The 23,320-nt window shown below is 43.8% G+C and overlaps 3 protein-coding genes across 8 annotated transcripts in view; 2 read left to right on the plus strand and 1 right to left on the minus strand.

The window, feature by feature from the left end:
• Window positions 1–20,876, minus strand: part of ccdc146 (coiled-coil domain containing 146) — a 104,387-nt gene extending 83,511 nt beyond the window's left edge. The window contains exons 1-2 of the mRNA XM_033039860.1: window positions 20,692–20,876; window positions 11,304–11,464 (exon numbers count right to left, since the gene is read on the minus strand). Of these exons, the coding sequence (XP_032895751.1) occupies window positions 11,304–11,459 (156 nt within the window). The 5' untranslated portion in view covers window positions 11,460–11,464; window positions 20,692–20,876. The remainder of the gene's footprint in view (window positions 1–11,303; window positions 11,465–20,691) is intronic.
• Window positions 1,529–9,140, plus strand: fgl2 (fibrinogen like 2). 2 transcript variants are annotated; one of them, XM_033039861.1, is made up of 2 exons: window positions 1,529–2,229; window positions 6,436–9,140. In XM_033039861.1, the coding sequence occupies exons 1-2, from the start codon at window positions 1,644–1,646 to the stop codon at window positions 7,137–7,139; spliced, it is 1,290 nt and encodes a 429-aa protein (XP_032895752.1). In that variant the 5' UTR covers window positions 1,529–1,643; the 3' UTR covers window positions 7,140–9,140. The 2 variants fall into 2 exon arrangements, with proteins under 2 accessions (XP_032895752.1, XP_032895753.1); XM_033039862.1 differs by having other exon boundaries at window positions 1,529–2,220.
• Window positions 20,877–21,794: 918 nt separating the features above from the next.
• Window positions 21,795–23,320, plus strand: part of fam185a (family with sequence similarity 185 member A) — a 47,550-nt gene continuing 46,024 nt past the window's right edge. For 3 of the 5 annotated variants that reach the window (XR_004415224.1, XM_033039863.1, XM_033039867.1), the window contains exon 1: window positions 21,796–22,346. Coding sequence is in view for 4 of the 5 variants with exons in the window: in XM_033039863.1 (XP_032895754.1) it covers window positions 21,935–22,346 (412 nt within the window). In the remaining variant the exon portion in view is untranslated. Of the gene's footprint in view, window positions 22,347–23,320 lie in introns of all 5 variants that reach the window. The other 2 variants (XM_033039865.1, XM_033039864.1) reach the window with 2 other exon arrangements.

Below are 23,320 nucleotides of genomic sequence, written 5' to 3' on the forward strand. Positions count from 1 at the left end.
TGTTCCCGATATTGGGGAGTCGAGAACCAGGGGCCACAGTTTAAGAATAAGGGGTAAGCTATTTAGAATGGAGACGAGGAAACACTTTTTCTCACAGAGAGTTGTGAGTCTGTGGAATTCACTGCCTCAGTGGGCGGTGGAGGCCGGTTCTCTGGATACTTTCAAGAAAGAGAGAGCTAGATAGGGCTCTTAAAGATAGCGGAGTCAGGGGATATGGGGAGAAGGCAGGAACGGGGTACTGATTGGGGATGATCAGCCATGATCACATTGAATGGCGGTGTTCGCTCGAACGGCTTGAATGGCCTACTCCTGCACCTATTGTCTATTGTCTATTGAAACACAAAGCATTTAGGTGGATGTTCAACTGAATCCCACCTAAATGTTTTTAATCCCTCTTCCTGCGATTTTTACATTTTTCAGTATTCACTAGACAAGCTGACTACTGAGATGGAAGTAGAGTGGTTCTTTGAACAGTTTGGTTATATATGCTTCATGGAGACAATTCTCTCCCACCTCCTCCCACTTCTGCTCTTCTCCTTCCTCCATTCCTGATCTGTCCTCGGCTCATGCTCAAACTTGCTGTGATTGAAAGGAAATAGCTAGGAACAAATGGTTTCAACAATAAAACAGTCCCTGCCTCTTGCTATTCTAATCCTTTAAATCTTTGCAATCTGAAATAAAGTAACTTTAAACGTTTTTGAAATGTAATAAATGCGAGAAGAAATCAACTAGATGCTAACTTGTAAGAAATGTATTGCTCTCTTTAATGTGACACCAGTGTGAGCTCCTTTCAACTGCGCGAGGTTTAAAAAAGGGGGGCATGGAAAGAGCAAGAGGAATTTGATCTGCATCATGCTTCCAAAAGGCATTCATTGGGCGAATACTGACATCCCCCACCAGTTCTTTCCCCCACAAGTATATGCAATCAGACCATCTCCTGGTTAAGATTGCTAACTTAGGCACAACCCCTAACGATGAATGAGCTCTTATATTATTATTAAGTTCAAAAGTCCAATGTATCCACATACCTTTGTTCCTACAAATGTCAGAACTACTTTCCTCTCTCTCTCTCTCTCCATTTTCGGTAATTATTATTTCTTAGGCCTTTGATGCCGTAACTGATAATACAGTGGAGGATTGGTTACCATATCGAGTGATTTTTGTGTACCTTCCATTTTGTGGATCACGTTGAATACAGACGTCTGTTCTTTACACGGGGCTGCAAATTTTATCTATTGGGGCTAAGGGCAATCAAAGTACCCAAAAAAACTATGTGCTACCGGATCTGAATTTCACTGCTGTGTTACCAACCGTGTCTTTTATCAATGCTTAAGGCATAAAAAAAAGCATTCCAGAAAATACAAAATTGATGGTTCATTGTATGCAGTTGAGATATTGCGTAGTTTACAGTTTCTGGAAGCAATTGACTTAGTGCATCATTTCCAGTTTCTGGAGGCAGACTTAGTGATTGTCAGTATCACATGCTCATCTATACTACATCATAAATGAGCCCTGCCCACATCTCTCAACAGTATTAATATCCTTGGCAGTAGCTGTCAGTAACAGCTTGTGGAACACGGCATTTATTTTAAGAGTGTAAAGCATTAAAATATATAATAAGACATCAGAATTTTGAAGAAATAATGAGGGCTACTGCTGCATTCTTTCTCGTGAATTTTGGATTAACACTCTGTGCAGACATTCCTGCTGAATATAATATAACTACCAGATTCAAGAATCCAACAGAAAACAATGCAGGCTGTTCCATCAAGCTGAAGCCCACAGACTGCGATGAAGGTGAACTATGCGGTTATCAGATAAATATTCCACCATTAACCCTGAAGCTTCCTAAGGAGACAAAACTACTTGAAAAGACCGTCAAAATAGTTAAAAGTTTAACAGCAACAGTAAATATGATGAAGCAAAAGTGGCTGAAAGAACATCGGAAAAAGCGTACCATTCCTGATCAACTTATTGCAAAAAAAAAAATTGGAAAAGAAAATAACAAGATAACAGCATTGGAGGAGAAAGTAAAAGTACTGACAGTTTCATTACAGACTGCCAGAAACCAGATCGATTTGCTCGAGAGACGCTTGGAAGAGTTGAAAATGGACACTGTTTTGCATCACATTACTGATGAGCTTACAAGCATCAACAACACAGTGAATACATTGAACAATAAGTGTTACACGACTTGTGAACTTACAGGAAAACCTAAAGGTATGTTAATCAGTGTGTGAAGTATATATGGACTTAAAAATGACACAACTTTATCCAATTAAAGCAATAATGATTCCCTCCTATGCTCACATATAGCTAAAACTAGTATTCATGATTTTTCAAGCTTTTACAACACTGTTTTTCCAAATAGCAGTAAGTTTAATTATTTTGGAATATATTTCACTATCTAACATAGCATTAAATTTACAGTATATATACATAGCTTAATCCAATTGTGTTGATTAATGCAGCATTACACAGCGCCATACTGAATCAAGAAGCTCGCTCATATTATAACCTGAAAAACATGTTACTTAATAAAATGTCAGTGGTAAAACCTCAACTGCAAATTCACATTTGATTAAAATCCCGGTAGAGATGCAATTTGCTAAAAAAAAAACACAATTTGCCTCATTTTATTTTTTGTGAACAATTATTACTTTTAATATTGTTGGCCAACAATTAAAATGGCAAACAGATTCCAATCCTTGATCCTTTTAAGTTTTCAAGTAAAGTTAAGTTTGGCCAGATGTTTTTCAGAACAACTTGAAAAGCATTGCCAAATTTGTCATATCATTTAGAGCAGCCAGTTCTATTTGCAAAAATGTGTGAAAGAGTAACATTAACAAATGTTATCAATTTGCTTCAAAGATGCTGCCTGACCAACTGAGTTACTACAGCATTTTGTGTCATAACATTAACAAACTGCCTTGCTATTTTTTAGCAAAGAAACATGCAAGAAATATGTAGATTCATGTAACCTCTTTAGTTACCAGAACAGAAAAACTAAAATAATTTGTTAAATTAATTGCAGACCTCATGGATTTGCATTTCCAGAAGTTACATTAACTCACCATCAGGCTAACTTGAGCCAAGCCAATTATTCAAATATAAGTATTACTAGAGTCAAGTCAATCATTACAATTAAGATTGGGAGAGTTCCTTGTTACAGGTGATCGCAATCATTTCCCTTCTAAGCAAACTTCTACGTTATAAAATATTCCAATTCACAAACTGAGCTGGTTCCACCTACTGGCCAAATATGTTCATTGCAGTCCCTGTACCACAGGACAGATGCAGAGAATTAACTGAGCTGTGTGGCTCATATTCATGAAACACCTGATAAGGTGTGAAAAGTACTGGCTTTTATTTAGAGATACAGCTTGGAAACAACAGGCCCGTCGGCCCACTGAGTCCGCGCCAACCAGCGATCCCCGCACATTAACACTATCCTACGCACACTAGAGACAGTTTACATTTATACCAGGCCAATTAACCTACAATCCTGTAAGTATTTGGAGTATGGGAGGAAACCGAAGATCTCAGAAAAAACCCATGTGGTCACGGGGAGAACATACAAACTCCGCACAGACAGTATCCGTAGTCAGGATCGACTTGGGTCTCTAGCACTGTAAGGCAGCAACTCAATCGCTGTGCCACCGTGGCGCCCTGGTAGCATGCAAGTTTCAAACAATAGGTTACCAAGGCCTCATCCCCAAAGCACTCTTGGCCTTCGACAAGAGACAGTCAAGGATAAAAGTCATTGTAAAGAGTTAGTTAAATGGCGACAATATAGATAAATCTTTCATAACTATGAAATAAACCATTTTTTACATTAAAAAAAAGTATTTAAGTGATTAAAAATATTTAATCAATCCTCTTTCTCCCACTCTCTATACCAGAATCTTATTCGAGTGAATAGCGATTTCAATACTATGCCGTCTATCTGCTACAGGAGAATACAGCTAGCTTCTCAAATACAAGGGTATCAGACCACATTCTGGTTTTGTACAAGTTGAAGCCCTACCTGGGAGCGCTGTTTGCTGAATCATGATTTGCCCATGTTCTGCAATGTTACATAATAACAGAGTTAACCAAAGCATATTGATTTATGAGTCTGAGGGAGATTGCAAGGGTGGAATTGCCAGGAAATAGCCAAACCATGAGTGAGTGCAGGCACTGAATATCGTGGACATTCAGGCACGTGAAATAAGCTATCACTGGCACTACTGCACCAATATGATTGTAAGATGCAGTTGGCTGAGGTCCAGATCAGCTGTCAAAAGGTGTGGATGGACTTGTGGAGCAATGGTGAAAAGAAGGAAGGGAAAGGCAAAACTTAGAGGTCCATTCAACTGCAAACAGGAGGACATTGATGCATGTCACAGCCTTTACCCTGTGACATTGTGACTACACATAATCTAGTTTTAGCAGATGCCTACGTTTTTTGTGAAACCTCTAGATAGCCAGGAGTCTCTGGTTAAGAACCACAATGCTTTTTCAATAATATCATCTTGAAGTAGCAATGTTCACAATGCTCTATATCACGTAATGCCAATTTAAATATTCAAGATTTGTTAATCTTAAGGCTCAATTTCAGTTTGGGATTGATAGAGTCAACAGGCTGGGAAATTGTATTTGTGGGCTTGAGGGTAACTCAGTGGCACAGCTAGTAGAGCCGCTGCCTCACAGTGCCAGAGAGTTAAGTTCAATCCTGACCTCGGGTGCTAGCTGTTCTATCTGTGACTGCATGTGTTTCCTCCAACATCCCAAAGACATGTGAACTGAAGGGATAATTGGCTACTATAAATTAGTACTAGTGTGTATGCAAGTGGTAGAATCTAGGGGGGCATTGATGAGACTGTGGGGAGAATATAAAATTGAATTAATATAGGATTAGTGTAAAGGAGAAGGTAATAGTCGGTAAGACTTCGTGGACTGAAGAGACATAGCGGTATCGCCCAACGACCTTACATTCATCTACGTCAGAGCATCCCCCATCCAAACTGCCAAATAACTAAATTTTATATATTTAAATATCAGGCTCAGAAATACAACATCTATCCAGTCCATGAACTGCACCTAAAGTGTTAAGTGGTGATGAGAATTCAGACACCAGTGAGGGAGATGCTGAACTATCGGACTCTCTGAACAATCGGACAGAGAATTATCAGCATTTTATTGTATAATAGACCAGGTGTGGACCCGTTAGGCCCGTCCCACAAGGCAATATTCCACCACTGACCCATTGCCCCCAACTGCGCAGGCGTGGCTGAGGGGTTCCCGTTGTGACGCCAGAGATCCCAGTTGTGACGCAAGTCACGGCAAACCTTCCCCAACTGCGCCTCGCCATCCCTCTCCCTACCCCTATCCTTCTCCATTCCCCCTCATCTCCAGCACACCCTCCCCCTCCTCTTCACCCTACCTCTTCTTTCCACTCTCCTTCACCCCTCCTCCCCTCCCTCCCTCACCCTTCCCCTATCCTCAGTCACTCCTTTCATAACCCCCCTCCCCTCCCCACCCCCCACCTCTCCCTTTATCTCCCTACTCCACCATTCCTCCCCTCCCCCTTATCCCTCTCCCTCCTCACCTCCCCCACTGCCCTCCTCTCCCTCTATCCCCCACTCCCTACCACCCCCACTCCCCTCTCCTCCCGCTCTATCCCCCTCCTCTCCCACTCTCCCTCCTCACCTCCCACACTCTCCCCTCCTCTCCCTCTATCCCCCCTCATCTCCCTCTATCCCCCCTCCCCCGCACTCCCTCCTCACCTCCCCCACTTTCCCCTCCCTACCCCCTCCTCTCCCTCTATCCCTCTGCTCCCCACTCCTCACCTCCCCAATCCCATCCCCCACACTGAAAATCACTTTTTTTTAAATGAAACGCCCCCCTATCCCACCCCCCCACCCCACCCCACAATGAAAGTCGCAATGTTTTTATTTTAAATGAAAGTCTCCATGAAAAGTGCATTTTTCTCTAAAATAAACTAAACACAATGTTAGCTGTTAATGAAAACGGAATAATTTGATTAAAACAGCTTTTTAGACAATCGCGATTTTTTATGTAAATGAGATTCGGGATCCCATTGTGATGTCATTGTGATGTTGAACGCGGCTGACGGGTAAGGCAAGTGGAAAAGTGGTTTGAAAAGTGATTTTTGTAAAGTTTAAAATGTCAATAACGTAAAATATACCATCAATGTAAACAAAACTTGTTTCATTTACATCACAGGAAAATAGTGAGTAAGGTGGACAAAAATTGTAGCGCTATCGCGTATCGTTTTGGCTGGGTTTTGGGATCTCACGCACTCATACAAACAAACAAACAGAGAGTTTTAGTAATATAATAATAGATAGATATCTATTGAGAGTCAAGCAATTCAAACCAAATTTATTGATTAAAGATAATGAAGTTAATGATCTATTTCCTTATTTACAGATATAAAAGTACTGCCTCAAAATTGCTCAAGTCTTTCCAAACAGAACAATCGGAAAAGTGGCATCTATAAATATGCTGATGGTTTGGATAAATATTTTGAGGTCTATTGTGATATGGAAACTGAAGGTGGCGGCTGGACGGTCATTCAGTCGCGCAGAGATGGTAGTGTCGATTTTAATCGCACCTGGGCAGATTACAAAAATGGTTTTGGGAACTTATCAACAGAATTTTGGCTTGGAAATGACAAAATACATGTTTTAACAAAATCCAAAAATATGACCTTAAGAATTGAAATTGAAGATTGGGCAGGGGTGCAAAATTATGCCGAATACAGTCAATTTTCTGTTGCAGACGAAAATGACCAATATCGTCTGACCATTGCTGGCTACTCTGGTACAGCAGGTGATGCAATGCACAATGGTAAAAATTATAACCATGATCAACAAAGGTTTACCACCAAGGACAAAGATAATGACATGTACCCTTCAAGTAACTGTGGAGCCTATTATAGTTCTGGTTGGTGGTTTGATGCTTGCATATCAGCCAACCTTAATGGTAAATACTATAAGAAGTTCTATAAAGGGATCCAAAATGGAATTTTTTGGAGCACTTGGTACACGACAAAAACGGAAACTCTGAATGGCTATCGCCATGCTTTAAAAACAGTTAGAATGCTCATCGGGCAGAAACAAATTGTACCATAAGCACAGAACAATAACAAAAGCTTCCAAAAGCAAAAAAAAAATGAATGCTGGAAGTTTAAAATAAAAACAGAAAATGCAGGAAATACTCAGCAGGTCAGGTAGCATCTGCAGATAAAAACAGTAAAGATTTAGGTCAATTACCTTTCATCAGTACTGGAAAAGTGACTTTTTACCCCTGGATTTGAAATATTAATTTTATATCACACCTCCACAAATGCAACTGAGTATTTTCCAAAATGTTTCTTTTTATTCCAGAAGGTTAAATTTTAAAGCATAAAAAATGTCAATATTAAACATTTCTCTTTTGTTGTGGTCTTCTACTATTAGTTGATCTCACCTCACAGTGTACAGACTCACACTGTACAAACAGAGTGAGGTTCATCTCCTATTCATCAAGTTAACTTTCATATCTTTAGCTCCATCTTCAGCATAAACTTCTTGAATACTTTTGGCATTTTGTATTTAGTTCTCACAACGGATCTGCCAAGCTTCACCCTACAGTCGCTCCAAATAATTAACTTTTCTACACACTTCTTGTTGAATCAATCTGCTTAAAAGGTACAAATTTCTGAAGGAACTTTACAGGGTAGAGTTGATCTCAGCCCTAAAACTGGAAGCAGTCTCAAATAATGGATCAGCCATTCAGAACAGGATTTCTTCCCCCAGAGTGTAATGGATCTTTGGAAGACACAGTCCAAGAGAGCTATGACTTTGATGCACCGAGTGTCATAAAGACTAAGATTGATATAATTTTATGTGTTAAAGGCAATCAAGAGATATGGGGTCAGTTCAGGAAATTGCCACTATGTTAAAAGATTGTACGTAATCTTACTGAATGGCTGACAGACATAAAAGGTCAAATAACTTTTTTTTTTAATGTTTATATATTCTAATTGTGATCATCCATCATTCTTCTCTTTTTAATATCCATTAGATCCCCATTCATCAACATGTTAAATGTTACTCTTGCTCATCTTTGGTTCCCCTTATGACCTTGTACTGTTAACCATTCCCATACCACACCACCAGCACTTTTGACAGTGACTTTCCATACATTCATATTGTCTTTTCCCTACCAATAATGGCCTGGAATTTTGCTACTTTTCACACCCTTAAAAGCCACCTCAAACCTCGACTATTTTTATCTTCTTAATTTCTTTGTGATACACTATCTGTTGCTTTTAATATTTAAATTACCTTGTGACGTTAACATTCGATATAAAAGCAAGTTGTTGTTGGGAAGGAGAATTTATTACAGAAAGATATGTACATATGGGTGTAAAATATTTCTACTCATCGTTATAATCGTACACTAGGGAGAACAGGCATTAGGTTCATGTCAAATAATGAGGCGAGCCCCACGCCTCAATTCTGGGCTCATCCTAGATATTGTGCTTCCAGTGCAGTTCCAAATCTGAAGCACAAATTAAATGAATTTCTATCCCCTCATCTTTTAAAGAGGTGCACAGAGACAATTTTAATATATCTATTTCCTATTCTTTTGTATGAGAATTTCAGGAAATTCTTAAGAAAATTGAATAGACTTTATAGTTAAAATACATGAAAGATTTTTTTAGAAAGAAAGCTTCAAACTATATAATGTAAATATTGATTGATCATTTTTGTAACAATAGCCGCATTCCCCTAAATGCAAGCAATAAAATGTATAACATAACTTTTTTGTATGCTAATTAATATTCAAATAGAATCCTTTACCTTTGTACTTTTTCTACTGCTTCAGTATCATGTAATTATAATGTTCATGTGATGACAAATTACTCTGTAATTAATGGTAATGAGAGTTCTATCTGCTGCAATTGTTGCTAATTATGAGAGAAGTATTATTGAAGGAATCAAACTAATACACTGTTGTTTATGAAAGATGAATGTAAAAGCTGATCATAAATATTAACTTGCATAGTGATGTTTTTAATATACGCGTCTAAGACCTTTTACAAATCAGTAAAGCTGAAAAAATTAAAATGTCCTTAATAAAATGAACAATGTGTATTGTGTATGATCTATTCCGTTTACATACATGTCATTTCAAAACAAGATGTTCTTCCAGCATTTTGCCCAACATTTCTCCCTCAACTAGTCACATTCTCTGAGAGTAGGGGGTTTAATATATGCAACTGGCTAAACCAAGCTGTCCAACAATGCCCATCTTGAGTTTCCAGATCTATGTAATTTAACCTCCATTCGTACACCGAGCTCTCTGTCCTCAGCCTTCTTAATTCCCAGAGTATGTCAAGTTCAAACTAACGGAATAGTACTTCACATTCCACTCGATAAACAACAGTACAAACATTGAATTTTCCAATTCCCGTTATCCCACTCTACCGATGTTCCTTTTCCATTCCCACCATACACCAAAGGTCTCCGTTTGCCCATTGGTTACATTTTCCATCCCCCGCCCCCCCCCCCCCCATCTTGTTATCATGTGTGACTACGTCTGTCTAGGCAGTCACACATCTATCTATCTATCTATCTATCTATCTATCTATCTATCTATCTATCTATCTATCTATCTATCTATCTATCTATCTATCTATCTATCTATCTATCTATCTATCTTCTATACATAACTAAAACTCTGATCTTGTGCTCTTCCGGTTTGCGTGGTTTTTTGCGCAAAAACGGTACACAATAGCACTACGATTTTTCACCACGTTACTCACCATTCCCCTGTGCTGCAAGTGCAACAAGTTTTGTTCTGATCGGGGTATATTTTAAAAGTTATCAAGGTTTAAAAATCTTAAAAACCGTGCATGAACAGATTGGTTTCTTCTCCAGTCAGTCAGCGCCACTTAGATTGGTCTCCTCTCCTGTCAGTTAACTCCACGGCCAGGATGGCAACTCCTTTTCCTGCATTGCGGTCTCTCCCGCCTCATTCACAAACTCCTCTCCCCTCCTCACAGTAACTTGTCTACCATCTCCCCCACCACTGGTGGCAGCTGAGGGGGGGGGGGGGGGTTCAGTGGAGCCCCTGGTCCCGTCTCTCTCTCCCTCACTCACCCCTCTCCCCCGCCCTCTGCGGAAATGGCGGTCCTGTCTCCCAGTCCCCCTAGGTGAATGGCTGCGACCATCCATCTCCTCTGCCTCCGCCACTGCAGTAACTTACCCTCACAGCCCTCTCTGAGATCTTCTCCACCAGCTCGTCGAAACTCGTGGTGCCCACCATGACGAACAGCGACTCCATCCCCTCCCACAGCCTGGCCCGGCGGCGGCAGCGAGCAGGCAGGCAGGTAGGCAGGGGCCGAGCGGCAGCAGCGGGCGGGCAGGGCGGGAACAGGCCGAGCGGCGACAGCAGTGGGCGGTCGGGCAGGACAGGAACGGGCTGAGTAGCGGCTGAGCCAGGAGTGAGTGGAGGGAGGGAGGGAGAGTCGGGTTGTAGGGTGGCCGAGCAGTTTGCGCAGAGTTTGAGTCACACACACAGCACGCGCACACACACACACACACACACACACACACACACACACACACACACACACACACACACACACACACACACACACACACACACACACACACACACACACACACACACACACACACACAACACACGAGGCAAACTGGTCCAATCGTCAAGTCAACAGGATCTAAACCACAGCTAACTATGAATGACCTGTTGAGGAAGGAACTGCAGATGCTGCTTTTTATGGAGGGAGGGAGTGACTGAGGGTAGGGGAAAGGAGAGGGAGGGGGAGGTGAGGGATGGATTGGGGGAGGGGAGGAGGAGAGGGGAAAGAAGAGGGAAGGTGAAGAGGGGAAGGGAGCGCTGGGGGATGAGGGGAAATAAGCCTGCAGAGTTGGGGGCTGTGCGTGAATATTGCATTGGGGGAACGGGTTGCATTGGGGCAATGGGTGAGTGGTGGAATATTGTGTTGGGGGAGCAGACCCAACGGGTCTGCACTTAGTCTAGTGTAAATTATTAGATGCAGTCTTGCAAAATAAATGATAGTTACATTTGACAGCCCATATGAAGTTTTGTAAGCTATTCCCAATTCTTAATATTACAAAAGAACAAAAATTAACGATGATGTAAAATGAGCTGCTAATCAAAGTTAAAACTATTCTCAGTGATTTATTCAGGTTGTACATAGTTCCCAGCTCATCTTCAAAGCGTCAGGATATCAACATAAAATTTCGAAGAAAACTTACTTCTTCCAAGCACTGAAAAGCAGGACAGGTAGTTACATCTACAGCTTGGGCCTCTTGAAGATCTATAGATGGAGCAAGAGCTGTGATAGTTTCCTCATCATCTTCATTGATCTCATTTTCAGGTACATGTGGAGCAGCATTTTCCTCTCCACTCATTTTACCTAGAGAATGATTATGTACAAGTACAAAATATGAAAATCATTTATGGAAAATAATAAATGAACATAAATGACAAATGGTTAATCCATTGAAAATTAAAATTAATCAGATGATATGTTATAAGAAGAATATTTGGGTTGAACTGACCACAGATGGGATATTGTCAAGGTAGGTAAATTAACCTTTTCTGATGAGGAATGGTATTACTGGGAAGAATATTTGCAATTTCTAATTTGCTTAGATCGTTGAATTTAGTTTAGAGATCCAGCGCGAAAACAGGCCTTTTGGCCCAGCAAGTCCGTGCCGACCAGCGATCCTCGTACACTAGCAATATCCTATACGCTAAGGACAATTTTACAATTTTAATGAAACCACACAGTCACAGGGAGAACGCACAAACTCCGTACAGACAGCACCTGTAGTCAGGATTGAACTGGAATCTCTGGCGCTATATATAAGGCAGCAACTCTACCGTTGCGTCTCCATGCCACCCCTATTATGGGAATAGATTCTTATAATCCATAATGTTTTGAGATATTGCATTTGCATGACTTTGTATAGAATTTTGTATAGTTTGATTAACATTTTGCGTCTGGATTGCCTCCTCCTCTTTCAGTACCTTCAATTCACAGAATTAGTGCAAAGATTTTTTTGATTTGTTTATCTTTTACTGTGCAATCAATTCCATTATAAAGAGATTTTATTTGAATTAGTTTTCTTCTCTTGATCTCTTCCAAAAATGTGAACCCCTCTTGCCTATTGCTTTGTAAATGGCTGCTGTGCCATGGTTCAAAAGTAATTTGTATTTTCTGCTTCTCTCATTTTACCCCGTGCCAACGACCCTGCCCAGATGTTTACTACTCTACCCAGTGGAGTATCCTTTTTATTTAATCAATTAGACTTTAATAATGGATGTGAATTACAGAACAAATTTTATTGTTTTACTAGACCAAGGGGGACCCGTTGGGTCCTGTCCCCGCAATGCGCAGTTGCCGGGGGGGGGGGGGGGGGGGGGGGGGGGGGGGCTGTGGCGTCATACACACATTAACCTAGCCCCGGTCCCGAGCTAGGCTGCGACAGTCGTGGACTCTGAGGATGGTGAAAAACGGCGGAGGGCCTGCCGATTGTGGCTTGCACGAGGGTAAGCACACTCGCCAGCGTTACAGACGATCGGGCGGGGGTGATGAAGAGGAGGAACCCTCCCGTGACAGGCCAGGTGAGATCGGGATCACCAGCGAGGAAAAGGCATCACGATTCCCCGTATCCTTGCGATCAACAGAGGTAACGCAGGTCTCCATAGACGGCCTCTTCCAGAGGGAGGAATGGCCGCCAGGGCCACCTTCCCATCGCACTGCCCCATGCCCGCGCGACGATAACGACTGCCGTCGCAATGTTCTAGAACCAAGACGAAGCGAGTGCGGACTTCATTTTTAGTGGTTGGGCTGTGGGCGGGGCTGGTGCTGTGGGGGCTGAGGCGTGAGCATACTTAGTGTTGAGCCATTGGGCTGTCGGCAGGGCTGGGCGCTGCGCTGTGGACGGCCGGGCTAGTGGGCTGGGCGGTGCGCTGTGGACAGCCGGGCGAGTGCTAATCAACAGCACAGCGTGAGGCGAAAAAATGACTGTGAGTCGGGGAGGATGGGAGGGGGGCAGGATGGTGGCGTAACTCATGGAAAACAGTGCCCCTGCGCGTTGACAGCAGCTGCTTTAATCCAGAGTGGTGGGGCCACGAGCAAATGCACTGTGACGTCATCAGCTGGCCAGCGGTTACATTTGAAACAAAAGTCAGATTTGTGAACAATTTTTGTAAAAAAGTCGGAAAATAATGAAGCAAATTTACAGAGGAGGGGATTTTTGAAATCATGAGGTGCCTTTACCGGAATATGTAACATTTTCACCGTTTCGGCGTTTGGTTTTCGACATTTGAATCAAAGGCGAAATGACACGCGCACACACACACACACACACACACACACACACACACACACACACACACACACACACACACACACACACACACACACACACACACACACACACACACACTCACACACACACACTCACACACACACACAACACACAGTGTTTTAATAAGTATATGATTTTTGACGCAGGCTGATCTAGACCAGAAGCTCATCTTTCCACCAGAGATCATCACAACTAATCTCAGGCCGGACCTGATCTTGTGGTCAACCTCACAGAAGTCCCTGTACATCGTGGAGTTAACTGTGCCTTGGGAGGCTGCATTTGGTGAAGCGCATGAACGCAAATGTCTGAAGTATTCAGACAGCAGCCGAGGCAGAACAATGTGGCTGGCGTACCCAGGTGCTCCATGTAGAGGTTGGTTGTAGAGGGTTTGTAGCCATGTCAACAACCAGACTCCTGAAGGGAATGGGAGTTCGAGGACAGGCCTTCCGGCAAGCCGTCAGGTCATTGTAAGAGGCTGCCGAGCGAAGCAGCAACTGACTGTGGCTGAAGTGGAAGGACTCCAACTGGGCTGCAAAATGACCAGTAAGAGGGGTAAAACATCATCTACATCCTCCCCCTTGGTCAGATACTCCGCCACTTCAAACTGGACTTCCACTGTTACGCCGATGACACCCAGATCTACCTCGGCACCAAATCCCCCCACAACCCCCCCCCTCTCCCATATCAACACCTGTTTGTCAGCTATAAAAACCTGGATGCAACATAACTTCCTCAAGCTCAACAGCGATAAAACAGAATTCCTCCTCATAGGCTCCAAATCGACACTCAGCAAAATCAATAACCCCACTCTCACCATCGACGGCACCACTGTCTCCCCATCTCCCCAGGCCCGCAACCTTGGCGTGATCTTTGATTCCACCCTCTCCCTTGAGCCTCACATCCGCCATGTCATTAAAACCTCCTTCTTTCACCTCCGCAACATCGCCAAAATCAGACCCTCTCTCACACCTCCCGCTGCTGAAAGACTCATCCATGCCTTCATCTCCTCCCGACTGGACTACTGCAACTCACTTCTCCTTGGCATCAGCTCCACCTACATCAACCGACTCCAACAGGTCCAGAACGCAGCCGCCCGACTCATCACCCACACCAAATCCTGGCATCACATCACTCCACAGTCCTCAAACAACTTCACTGGCTTCCCATCTCCCACCGGATCACCTACAAAATCCTGGTCCTCACCTACAAAGCCCTCCACCATCTAGCCCCCCCATATCTCACTGACCTCCTCTCCCCCTACCAACCCTCACGGTCCCTCAGATCCACATCAGCCGGTCTCCTCTCCATCCACAAGTCCAACCTCCGCAGTTTTGGGGACAGAGCCTTCTCCAGGGCAGCTCCCAAGCTCTGGAACTCCCTCCCCCAACTGATCCGCAATTCCGTGTCCCTCACCATCTTCCAGTCCCACCTCAAGACCCATCTCTTCACCTCTGCCTATCCTTAGCCCCACGTCCCCCTCCCTTTTCATCTGTGCTTGAATTGCCTCATATTGTGTTTTGAATTAATTCTGTCTTTAATTTGTGTACTAGTCATGTCTCTACTATTTATTTCATTCCGCTTACATGTTTTTCCTCTACTTGCTAAATTTTTGTAAGGTGTCCTTGAGACTCTTGAAAGGCGCCCATAAATAAAATGTATTATTATTATTAATATTAAAACGGAGGGGAGCGCACCTGAGATGCCAGGTGTTGCTGTTGAGCCCTCTGGAGGTGTCGTGGGCCTATCAACGAAACACCAAGGAAGGAAGGTGCCCACCTGATGACCCCATTGAAGACTTTACCCCTACCCCCACTCAAGATATTAAGAAGGTGCCAATTATAGTAGGGATTGTAATATCAAGTCCTATAAGCTCAACTGCTAACTTGCCACCCCCCACCATTATCTTGTTCATGTTCCAAAGTCTCCAAACTCTGTAAAGTTTGGGGTTTGTGGTGGTGGGGGATATAAAAGACTTACTGCAACAGTCTAATTTAAATGTTTAAGAAACAACTACAGATGCTGGAACAATCGAAGGTAGACAGAAAATGCTGGAGAAACTAAGCAGGTGAGGCAGCATCTATGGAGAGAAGGAACAGGCGATGTTTTGGGTCGAGACCCTTCTTCAGACGGATGTCGGGGGGGGGGGAAGAGAGAGGAATTAGGTGGAGACAGTAGGACGTGGGAGAACTGGGAAGGCGGGGGGGAAGGAGGTAGAAAGCAAAGGCTTTTCTCCCTTGCTTTCTTCCTCCTTCGCCTCGCCCTTCCCAGTTCTCCCATAAGTCCAATTGTCTCCACCTACTTCCCTTCTCTTCCCCCCCCGACATTAGTCTGAAGAAGGGTCTTAACCCGAAACGTCCTTCTCCATACATGTGGCCACACCCGCTGAGTTTCTCCAGTCTAAGTTAAATGATAGTTAAATGATATCCCACATTAAGTCAGAATGAAATATTTAAATTCAATATATAAATGCTGAAAAAATGCAGTATGTTTATCAGCATTTTTGTGGAGACAAAAACAGATTTAATAATTCATGCTGGGAATCTCTCATTAAAAGTCAATTCTTATCAGTTTTAACCAATGTAAAAAAAGTTACGTTGATTCAAACAAACAGGCCATAATGCATGTCAAATATCTATTAGAATTTTTAATCATCTTTGTGGCTTTCCAATTAATTCCCCATCCCTAAGTGCCCTTGGGAGAATAGTGGTGCGTCATCTTCATGAGCAACTACGGTCCTTCTGGTGAAGATATTCCCACAATGCTGTTGGACATGGTGTTCCAAGATATAGGCTCAGGTTGCAGCTTTGGGACTGAGCAAGAATCTGCTGTGCATATTGTGGATACACACTGCAGCCATTGAGGGAAGACATTGACGGGAATGAATGTTTAGAGTGGTTAATAGGGTGCCAATTAAATGAGCTGTTAAGATGATGTTGCGTTTCTTTACCTGTTGGTGCTACATTCATCCAGGCAAGGGGAGTGATTTCAATCAAGTATGTAGCCTCATATTCCATGCACAAGTGACTACAGATGCTGGAATTTTGAGCAACAAAACATAGAAACATAGAAAATAGGTGCAGGAGTAGGCCATTCGGCCCTTCGAGCCTGCACCGCCATTCAATATGATCATGGCTGTTCATCCAACTCAGTAGCCTTCTCTCCATACCCCCTGATCCCTTTAACCACAAGGGCCACATCTAACTCCCTTTTAAATATAGCCAATGAATTGGCCTCAACTACCTTCTGTGGCAGAGAGTTCCAGAGGTTCACCACTCTCTGTGTGAAAATTTTTTCCCTTTATCCTTAAACTGTGACCCCTTGTCCTGGACTTCCTCAACATTGGGAACAATCTTCCTACATCTAGCCTGTCCAACCCTTAAGAATTTTGTAAGTTTCTATAAGATCCCCCCTCAATCTTCTAAAATAAACTACTGTAGGAACTCAGCAGGTCAGGTAGCATCTATGGAGGGAAATTGACTTTTTGGGTTGGGAGCCTGCCTGCCCCACTGAGTTCCAATCAGTTCGTCTTTTGCTCAAGATCTCCTATTCTGTCTAAACGTATAACCCATGAGTTAACTCACATTTGTTGTTACGATAGAAAATCCCAATTGGCTTCTCTGACAAAAACATTTCAAGTTTGGCAAGGTTACGAGGAAAGAATCATATTGAACAGGCAGCAGCAAATATACTGATATAATGGGTGCTGAGTTTTGCATTACTAGATCGATTGCCTACTATTCAAGAACCATTTATCAACCCAAGTACCTACTGCCACCCAGTGTAAATTTATGCTAGTTCATTATCATAACTCAAAAGAAATGAGATCTCACTCTATTACAGCGTTACTCGTCGACTAGATGGAAAAATATTCAAGATTGTACACAATGCAAGCTTTCTATAAAGCCTTGGTAAATGAGGAATCAATGGTTATTAAAGGGAATATAATGAGGATTTGTACATAGAGAATGTAATATGTGTATGACAGATGGAAATAGAACGTGGAAATCGGAAAAATTTGAAAGGGAAATTGGAAAATCTGATTTTGTATTTTAGATGCTGAAATTTTTAGCATTCAGGAAATAAAAGTAATATCTATATTGCTTTTCAATTTATCACGAAAGCTTGGCAGAGTGAAGTAGATATTGGCAGGACAGATTGATGGAAGTAATGAGTAAAATTCATTTTGAAGCAAAGAGAGGGACATTGAGCAGAGATATGGCTAATCTGATACAGGAGAATTATTGGAAATTGTGAAAATAAAGAAACTTGTAGTGAGATACAAACAATAGGTGAGTCTGACATGTCAGGGAATCTGAATGAATTTGTTTTACTGCATTAGATGTGGTGGGAGATTGCAACCTTCACGTGATCCACCCTCTTTCAACTAATGCAATCAACCCGACATGCACAAACAAAAAGATCAAATAGAACAAGTTGACCTGCAACTAGCTGTGCACGCTATACGCAAGAAGAATGCATTAGATTCCAGATCATGTGACAAACTACAATTAACTTAATCATGACGTGAAGTCTGGGTGAAAGGGGAAAGTTTGACAGAGAACAAAGTGTCCCAGTATCAAGGAGAAAGGATTTTAGGATATTGTTGTGGTAAAATATTTAAAGAGTGGGAACCATGAGGCAGTAGGTTGAAGGGCCAAGGAGAAGAGAATGAGGAATATGGTAACTGAACTGTACTCTGATGGGGAGGGGATTTATTTATATATATCAGGTGCAATCAGGAACTCTTGGAATTGGGGCAGAACCTGTTAATACTATCATTCTATCTATCTATCTATCTATCTATCTATCTATCTATCTATCTGTCTATCTGTCTGTCTGTCTGTCTGTCTGTCTGTCTGTCTGTCTGTCTGTCTGTCTGTCTCCTATTAAAACTCTGTGTGTGTGTGTGTGTGTGTGTGTGTGTGTGTGGAGGTGTATGTCAGATTTGGCCTTTGATTCCTTGGTCCGCCAGCACCACACGCTGAAACTCCGTCATTTTTTCCATTTCGCTAGCTAATTCACTTTTACATTCACTCATGCACTCCTCAAAACATTTGGACATTTTTATGTACACGTTTTTTAATAAAATCCTCCACCCCCACCACCCCCCCCACCCCGTCACTCATTTTGTCGCCTCCTGCTGACCAGCGACCATAACGCCTGCTGACGCCCGGCTCTGCTCGAAAAAGTTTCGGTATTTTTCCCTACCGCTGGTGCCCGGCCCGGCTCTGTCACGTTGCCTCAAGCCAAACATCGGATGTTCAGGGAACAGCCAGCGTGTCAGAGCCGGAGTGTCAGAAGCGCCGAGGATGCAAGGCCTCACTGTCTCTGATGGGGCCGCTTTCACAGACTTTACCGTCAGCGGCACGGACAACTTCGGATTCAGCGGCAGAGTGGCTCCATTAATGCATTCATTCCACAGTGAGTTCAGTTCGGTAACAACACCCCCCTCTTCCCCTCCCCCCCCCCCCTCCCTCCCCCCCTCCCCGTACTCGGGGTCTGAAGCACGTTCGGGGACCAGGCCCAACGGGTCTGCACTTGGTCTAATATCTATTATAACTCTGTGTGTGTGTGTGTGTGTGTGTGTGTGTGTGTGTGGGTGTGTGTGGATGTGTGTGTGTGTGTGGGTGTATGTCATTTTCCCTTTGAAACGTATTTTCTCGAAAACCAGACTCAAATACGCTGAGATTTTTACATATTTCGGTGGCGATTTTACTTACGATTTCGGAAATCGACTCCTCCCTAAATTTGATCAATTATTTCCCCAGATTTTTAATAAAATTGTTCACAAAACGGACTGTTTTTTAAAAATCAAACCGTTGTGGTAGCTGCGGCAGCTGCAGACGTCACAATGCCCTTGCTCGCGGCACCGCCCCCCCCATGCACTCGATTAAAGCAGATGCTCTCAACGCGCAGGCGCACTTTTAACCCCCCCCCCCTCCTCCTCCCCTCAGTCATTTTTTTGCCTCCCGCTGTGCTGCGGATCAAAGATCGAGAGGCAGTAATGGCCGTCAGGGCCACCTTCTCATCACGTGCCCCGCGCGACGATAACAGCTGCTGCCGCCCCCCCCCCCCCCCCCCGGCTCTGTCATGCTGGCGGAAGCCACGATCGGATGGTCCCCCCGCTGCTTTTCACTGTCCTCACATCGCTCCGTGCCTTGCTGCCGGCCCGCAGACTCACTCGGGACCACGCCAGCCCGCCCACTCCCCTCTCCCCGTACTCGAGGTCTGAAGCGTTCGGGAATCGGTCCTTTGTGACGACCCGGAGATAGCCGGCTGGCTCCGGGGGTACAGAGAGGATGCGCCGAGGATGCGAGGCTATGGAGCTGAGGCTGACTCTGAGGCCCTACCCCTCTCCTCCCTCCCTTCTCTTCCACAGCCTAACCCCTAAAAAAGAAGTCCGAGACCAAACATAGGCTTGGCGACCGTTTTGCCAAACACTTGCACTCGGTCCATCAAGGCCTGCTGTATCTCCCAGTTGCTACTAACCATTTAATTCCCCTTCCCATTCCCATACTAAGCTTTTTGTCTTAGCCTGCCTCCATTGCCGGAGTGAGGCCACATGTAAACTGGAGGAATAGCACCTCATATTCTGGCTTGGGTAGTTTACAACTCAACGGTATGAACAGTGAATTTTCCAATTTTAGGGAACTAACCTATAAACAACCACTTTTTTTCCTTCCCCCTCTTTCCTGTGCCCCACCTGGATTCACATCCATTTCTCCCCTTCCTCTGCCTTCACAATTTCTTCATCTTCTATCCTTATCTCACACTTTTTGTCTTTTCATCTCTGGCATCTGTCCCACCATCTGCCTATCAAAAAATCCCACCAACTGTATCCTCCTATTACTCGAGCACTAAGTGCATCTTTTGTAAGCCGACATTCTCGAACACCAAGAACAACTCGCATATCACGTAACTTTGTACGCTTTACAGGCAATCAGAGTAATTGGCATTTCGGTATATAAAATACATTGTGGCAGAAGTTTAAATTGTTGGATAAATCGATGGAATCACTGCCGCCGAAAATGGACTAGAAAGGGGGGAGGGGGGGACGTTCCCCTCAATCTTCCCTCAAATGGGGGTTCACGAAAGTTTAAGCTTCTATGTTTCTAAGCGCAGACTTTGACGGCGGGTGTGCAGTTCTGGGGAATGGGGGGGAAGTGGAGATGGGAAGCGAACGTCTGGATTAAGCAGCGTTGATTTTGCTCGCACATGACACGCGTAAACGGTATATTTGTAAACTTAATCTTTGTCCGCTTACTGTGACTCTGTATTATTCAAAATACTTTGAACACTTCGAGACCCGAGGCGTCAGTTGTACTTCACAAGCTGCTTTTCCTTCAACTGTCCTGTCCGGCCCACGGCTTCTCATCGTTTACTGCCAGCGTCCACTGGTCTCCACGGTAACCATTCTCCTCCCTCCTGCCTCCCAGTTGGCCAGACGGCGCCGGCCTGGGGACGCGGACAAAGGGAGGAACTGCAGTTGCCGGTTTAAACCGAAGACACTTAGGGCCAAAGATTATAGAGGCTCTGCTATAAGATCTTTGCTTAGGGCTCCTCTAGTATCTTTGGTTTAAACCGAAGATCGACACAAAATGCTGCAGGAAATCAGCGGGACAGGTGCATCTCGGGAGAAAAGGAATGGTTTCGAGCAAAGATTATAGAGGAGCTCCTCTATAATCTTTGGTTGCGAGACCCTCGTCAGACTGAGAGTCGGGGAAATGGAAAAGGAGAGATATAGAACAAATGAACGAAATAAATGCAAAAAAAAAGTAACGATGATCAAGGAAACTGCCCATTGTTGGCTGGTGATAGGGTGATTCATCAGTAAGTGTAAGTTATCCAGACAATGAAACCCACCAGGACGGTAGTACAACAACTAGGGTGATCCCTGGGGAGAATACCCCGCAATGTTCAAACTAAACAAGGCATCTTTATGTATCTTAAATATAATGTATTCACCAATAAACAATATACATATGGACCACCGTATCTTCAATCTGAACCCTAGCTCTGTATATATTTAGGAAAGGAAATGTCGAGTTGTATCAGTGTTAAACGATATTTTGGGTGCAGCTCTTTCGCTAAGCCTGCATGCTGTTGAGAAGTTCATGATGTTTTGAAATGAAACGTTTTAGTGTGTGGATGTTCAGTCACCTATCGGCAAATCTTTGCAAACTTAGCTGAAGAAGGGTCTGGACCGAAGCGCCACCTATTCCTTTTCACCAGAGATGCTGCCCAAATATACTAGAGCTCCTCTATATTCTTTGATGCTGCCTGTCCCACTGTCTAGCTTTTTGTGTCAGACTTGGACTCTATTTTGTTGTCATGGTTGGCCAGGGCCCTGCGCGGAATGCTGGGAATTGTAGTCTACCCACGACCAGGACGGACGGACGGAGAGTGCGCAGACTTCAGCTCCCAACAACCTCTGCTTGCCGATCAAAACAAAAACAACTACAGCCGCCCTTTAACGAAGAGGCTTTTTACAATTATTCTGGCGCAACATGACATTTCTGGTTGTATTTTGCCGCAGAGCCAGTCGAGCGGTGTTGCTCAAAGAGGGGCTCGGCGTGACTAGTCACTGCTTTCTCCGTGCAGTGGCCCGAAGGCCTGTGTCAGCTACTCGAAGCCTCAGCTCCAAACAGAAAGGCACGGTGCTAAAACGCTGGACTTTACTGGTGGATCCTTTCAGCTCTTTAAAGGTCCGCCTGCCCTGCGATGTGTCCGTGAAGGCGCTGGATCCGCACGGTTATCCGGATGCTGATCGCGTTTTTGTGGAGCTTCTTTCCCCCAACCAAGCTGAAAACGTGGACGATGTTCAGGTGCAGTACGACAAGGCTCTGAAACAGATGGTGGTGGCTTCAGAGAACGTCAGTGGTGATGCTCGTATTGTTTTGGTAACTCCGGTAAAGTTTGGTGAGTATTTATTTGCGTTTCAATACGACACGACCCCCCTGAAGAGGAAGGGGAGAGGAGTCCAATGCCTTCAGTTAAAATTCTGTTTACCAATTCAAAAACTATTCGTGTTAAACGCAATATTATTGCAGTCTTTGTTATCTCTATTAGCTATCATCCTTATCCTTAAGCTGTGACCCCTTGTCCTGGACTTCCCCAACATCGGGAGCAATCTTCCTGCATCTAGCCTGTCCAACCCCTTAAGAATTTTGTAAGTTTCTATAAGATCCCCTCTCAATCTCCTAAATTCTAGAGAGTATAAACCAAGTCTATCCAGTCTTTCTTCATAAGACAGTCCTGACATCCCAGGAATCAGTCTGGTGAACCTTCTCTGCACTCCCTCTATGGCAATAATGTCCTTCCTCAGATTTGGAGACCAAAACTGTACGCAATACTCCAGGTGTGGTCTCACCAAGACCCTGTACAACTGCAGTAGAACCTCCCTGCTCCTATACTCAAATCCTTTTGCTATGAAAGCTAACATACCATTCGCTTTCTTCACTGCCTGCTGCACCTGCATGCCCACTTTCAATGACTGGTGTACCATGACACCCAGGTCTCGCTGCATCTCCCCTTTTCCTAGTCGGCCACCATTTAGATAATAGTCTGCTTTCCTGTTTTTGCCACCAAAATGGATAACCTCACATTTATCCACATTATACTGCATCTGCCAAACATTTGCCCACTCACCCAGCCTATCCAAGTCACCTTGCAGTCTCCTAGCATCCTCCTCACAACTAACACTGCCCCCCAGCTTAGTGTCATCCGCAAACTTGGAGATATTGCCTTCAATTCCCTCATCCAGATCATTAATATATATTGTAAATAGCTGGGGTCCCAGCACTGAGCCTTGCGGTACCCCACTAGTCACTGCCTGCCATTGTGAAAAGGACCCGTTTACTCCTACTCTTTGCTTCCTGTTTGCCAGCCAGTTC

This window comes from Amblyraja radiata, chromosome 21, assembly GCF_010909765.2.
Source record: "Amblyraja radiata isolate CabotCenter1 chromosome 21, sAmbRad1.1.pri, whole genome shotgun sequence".
NCBI classification, from domain to species: domain Eukaryota; kingdom Metazoa; phylum Chordata; class Chondrichthyes; order Rajiformes; family Rajidae; genus Amblyraja; species Amblyraja radiata.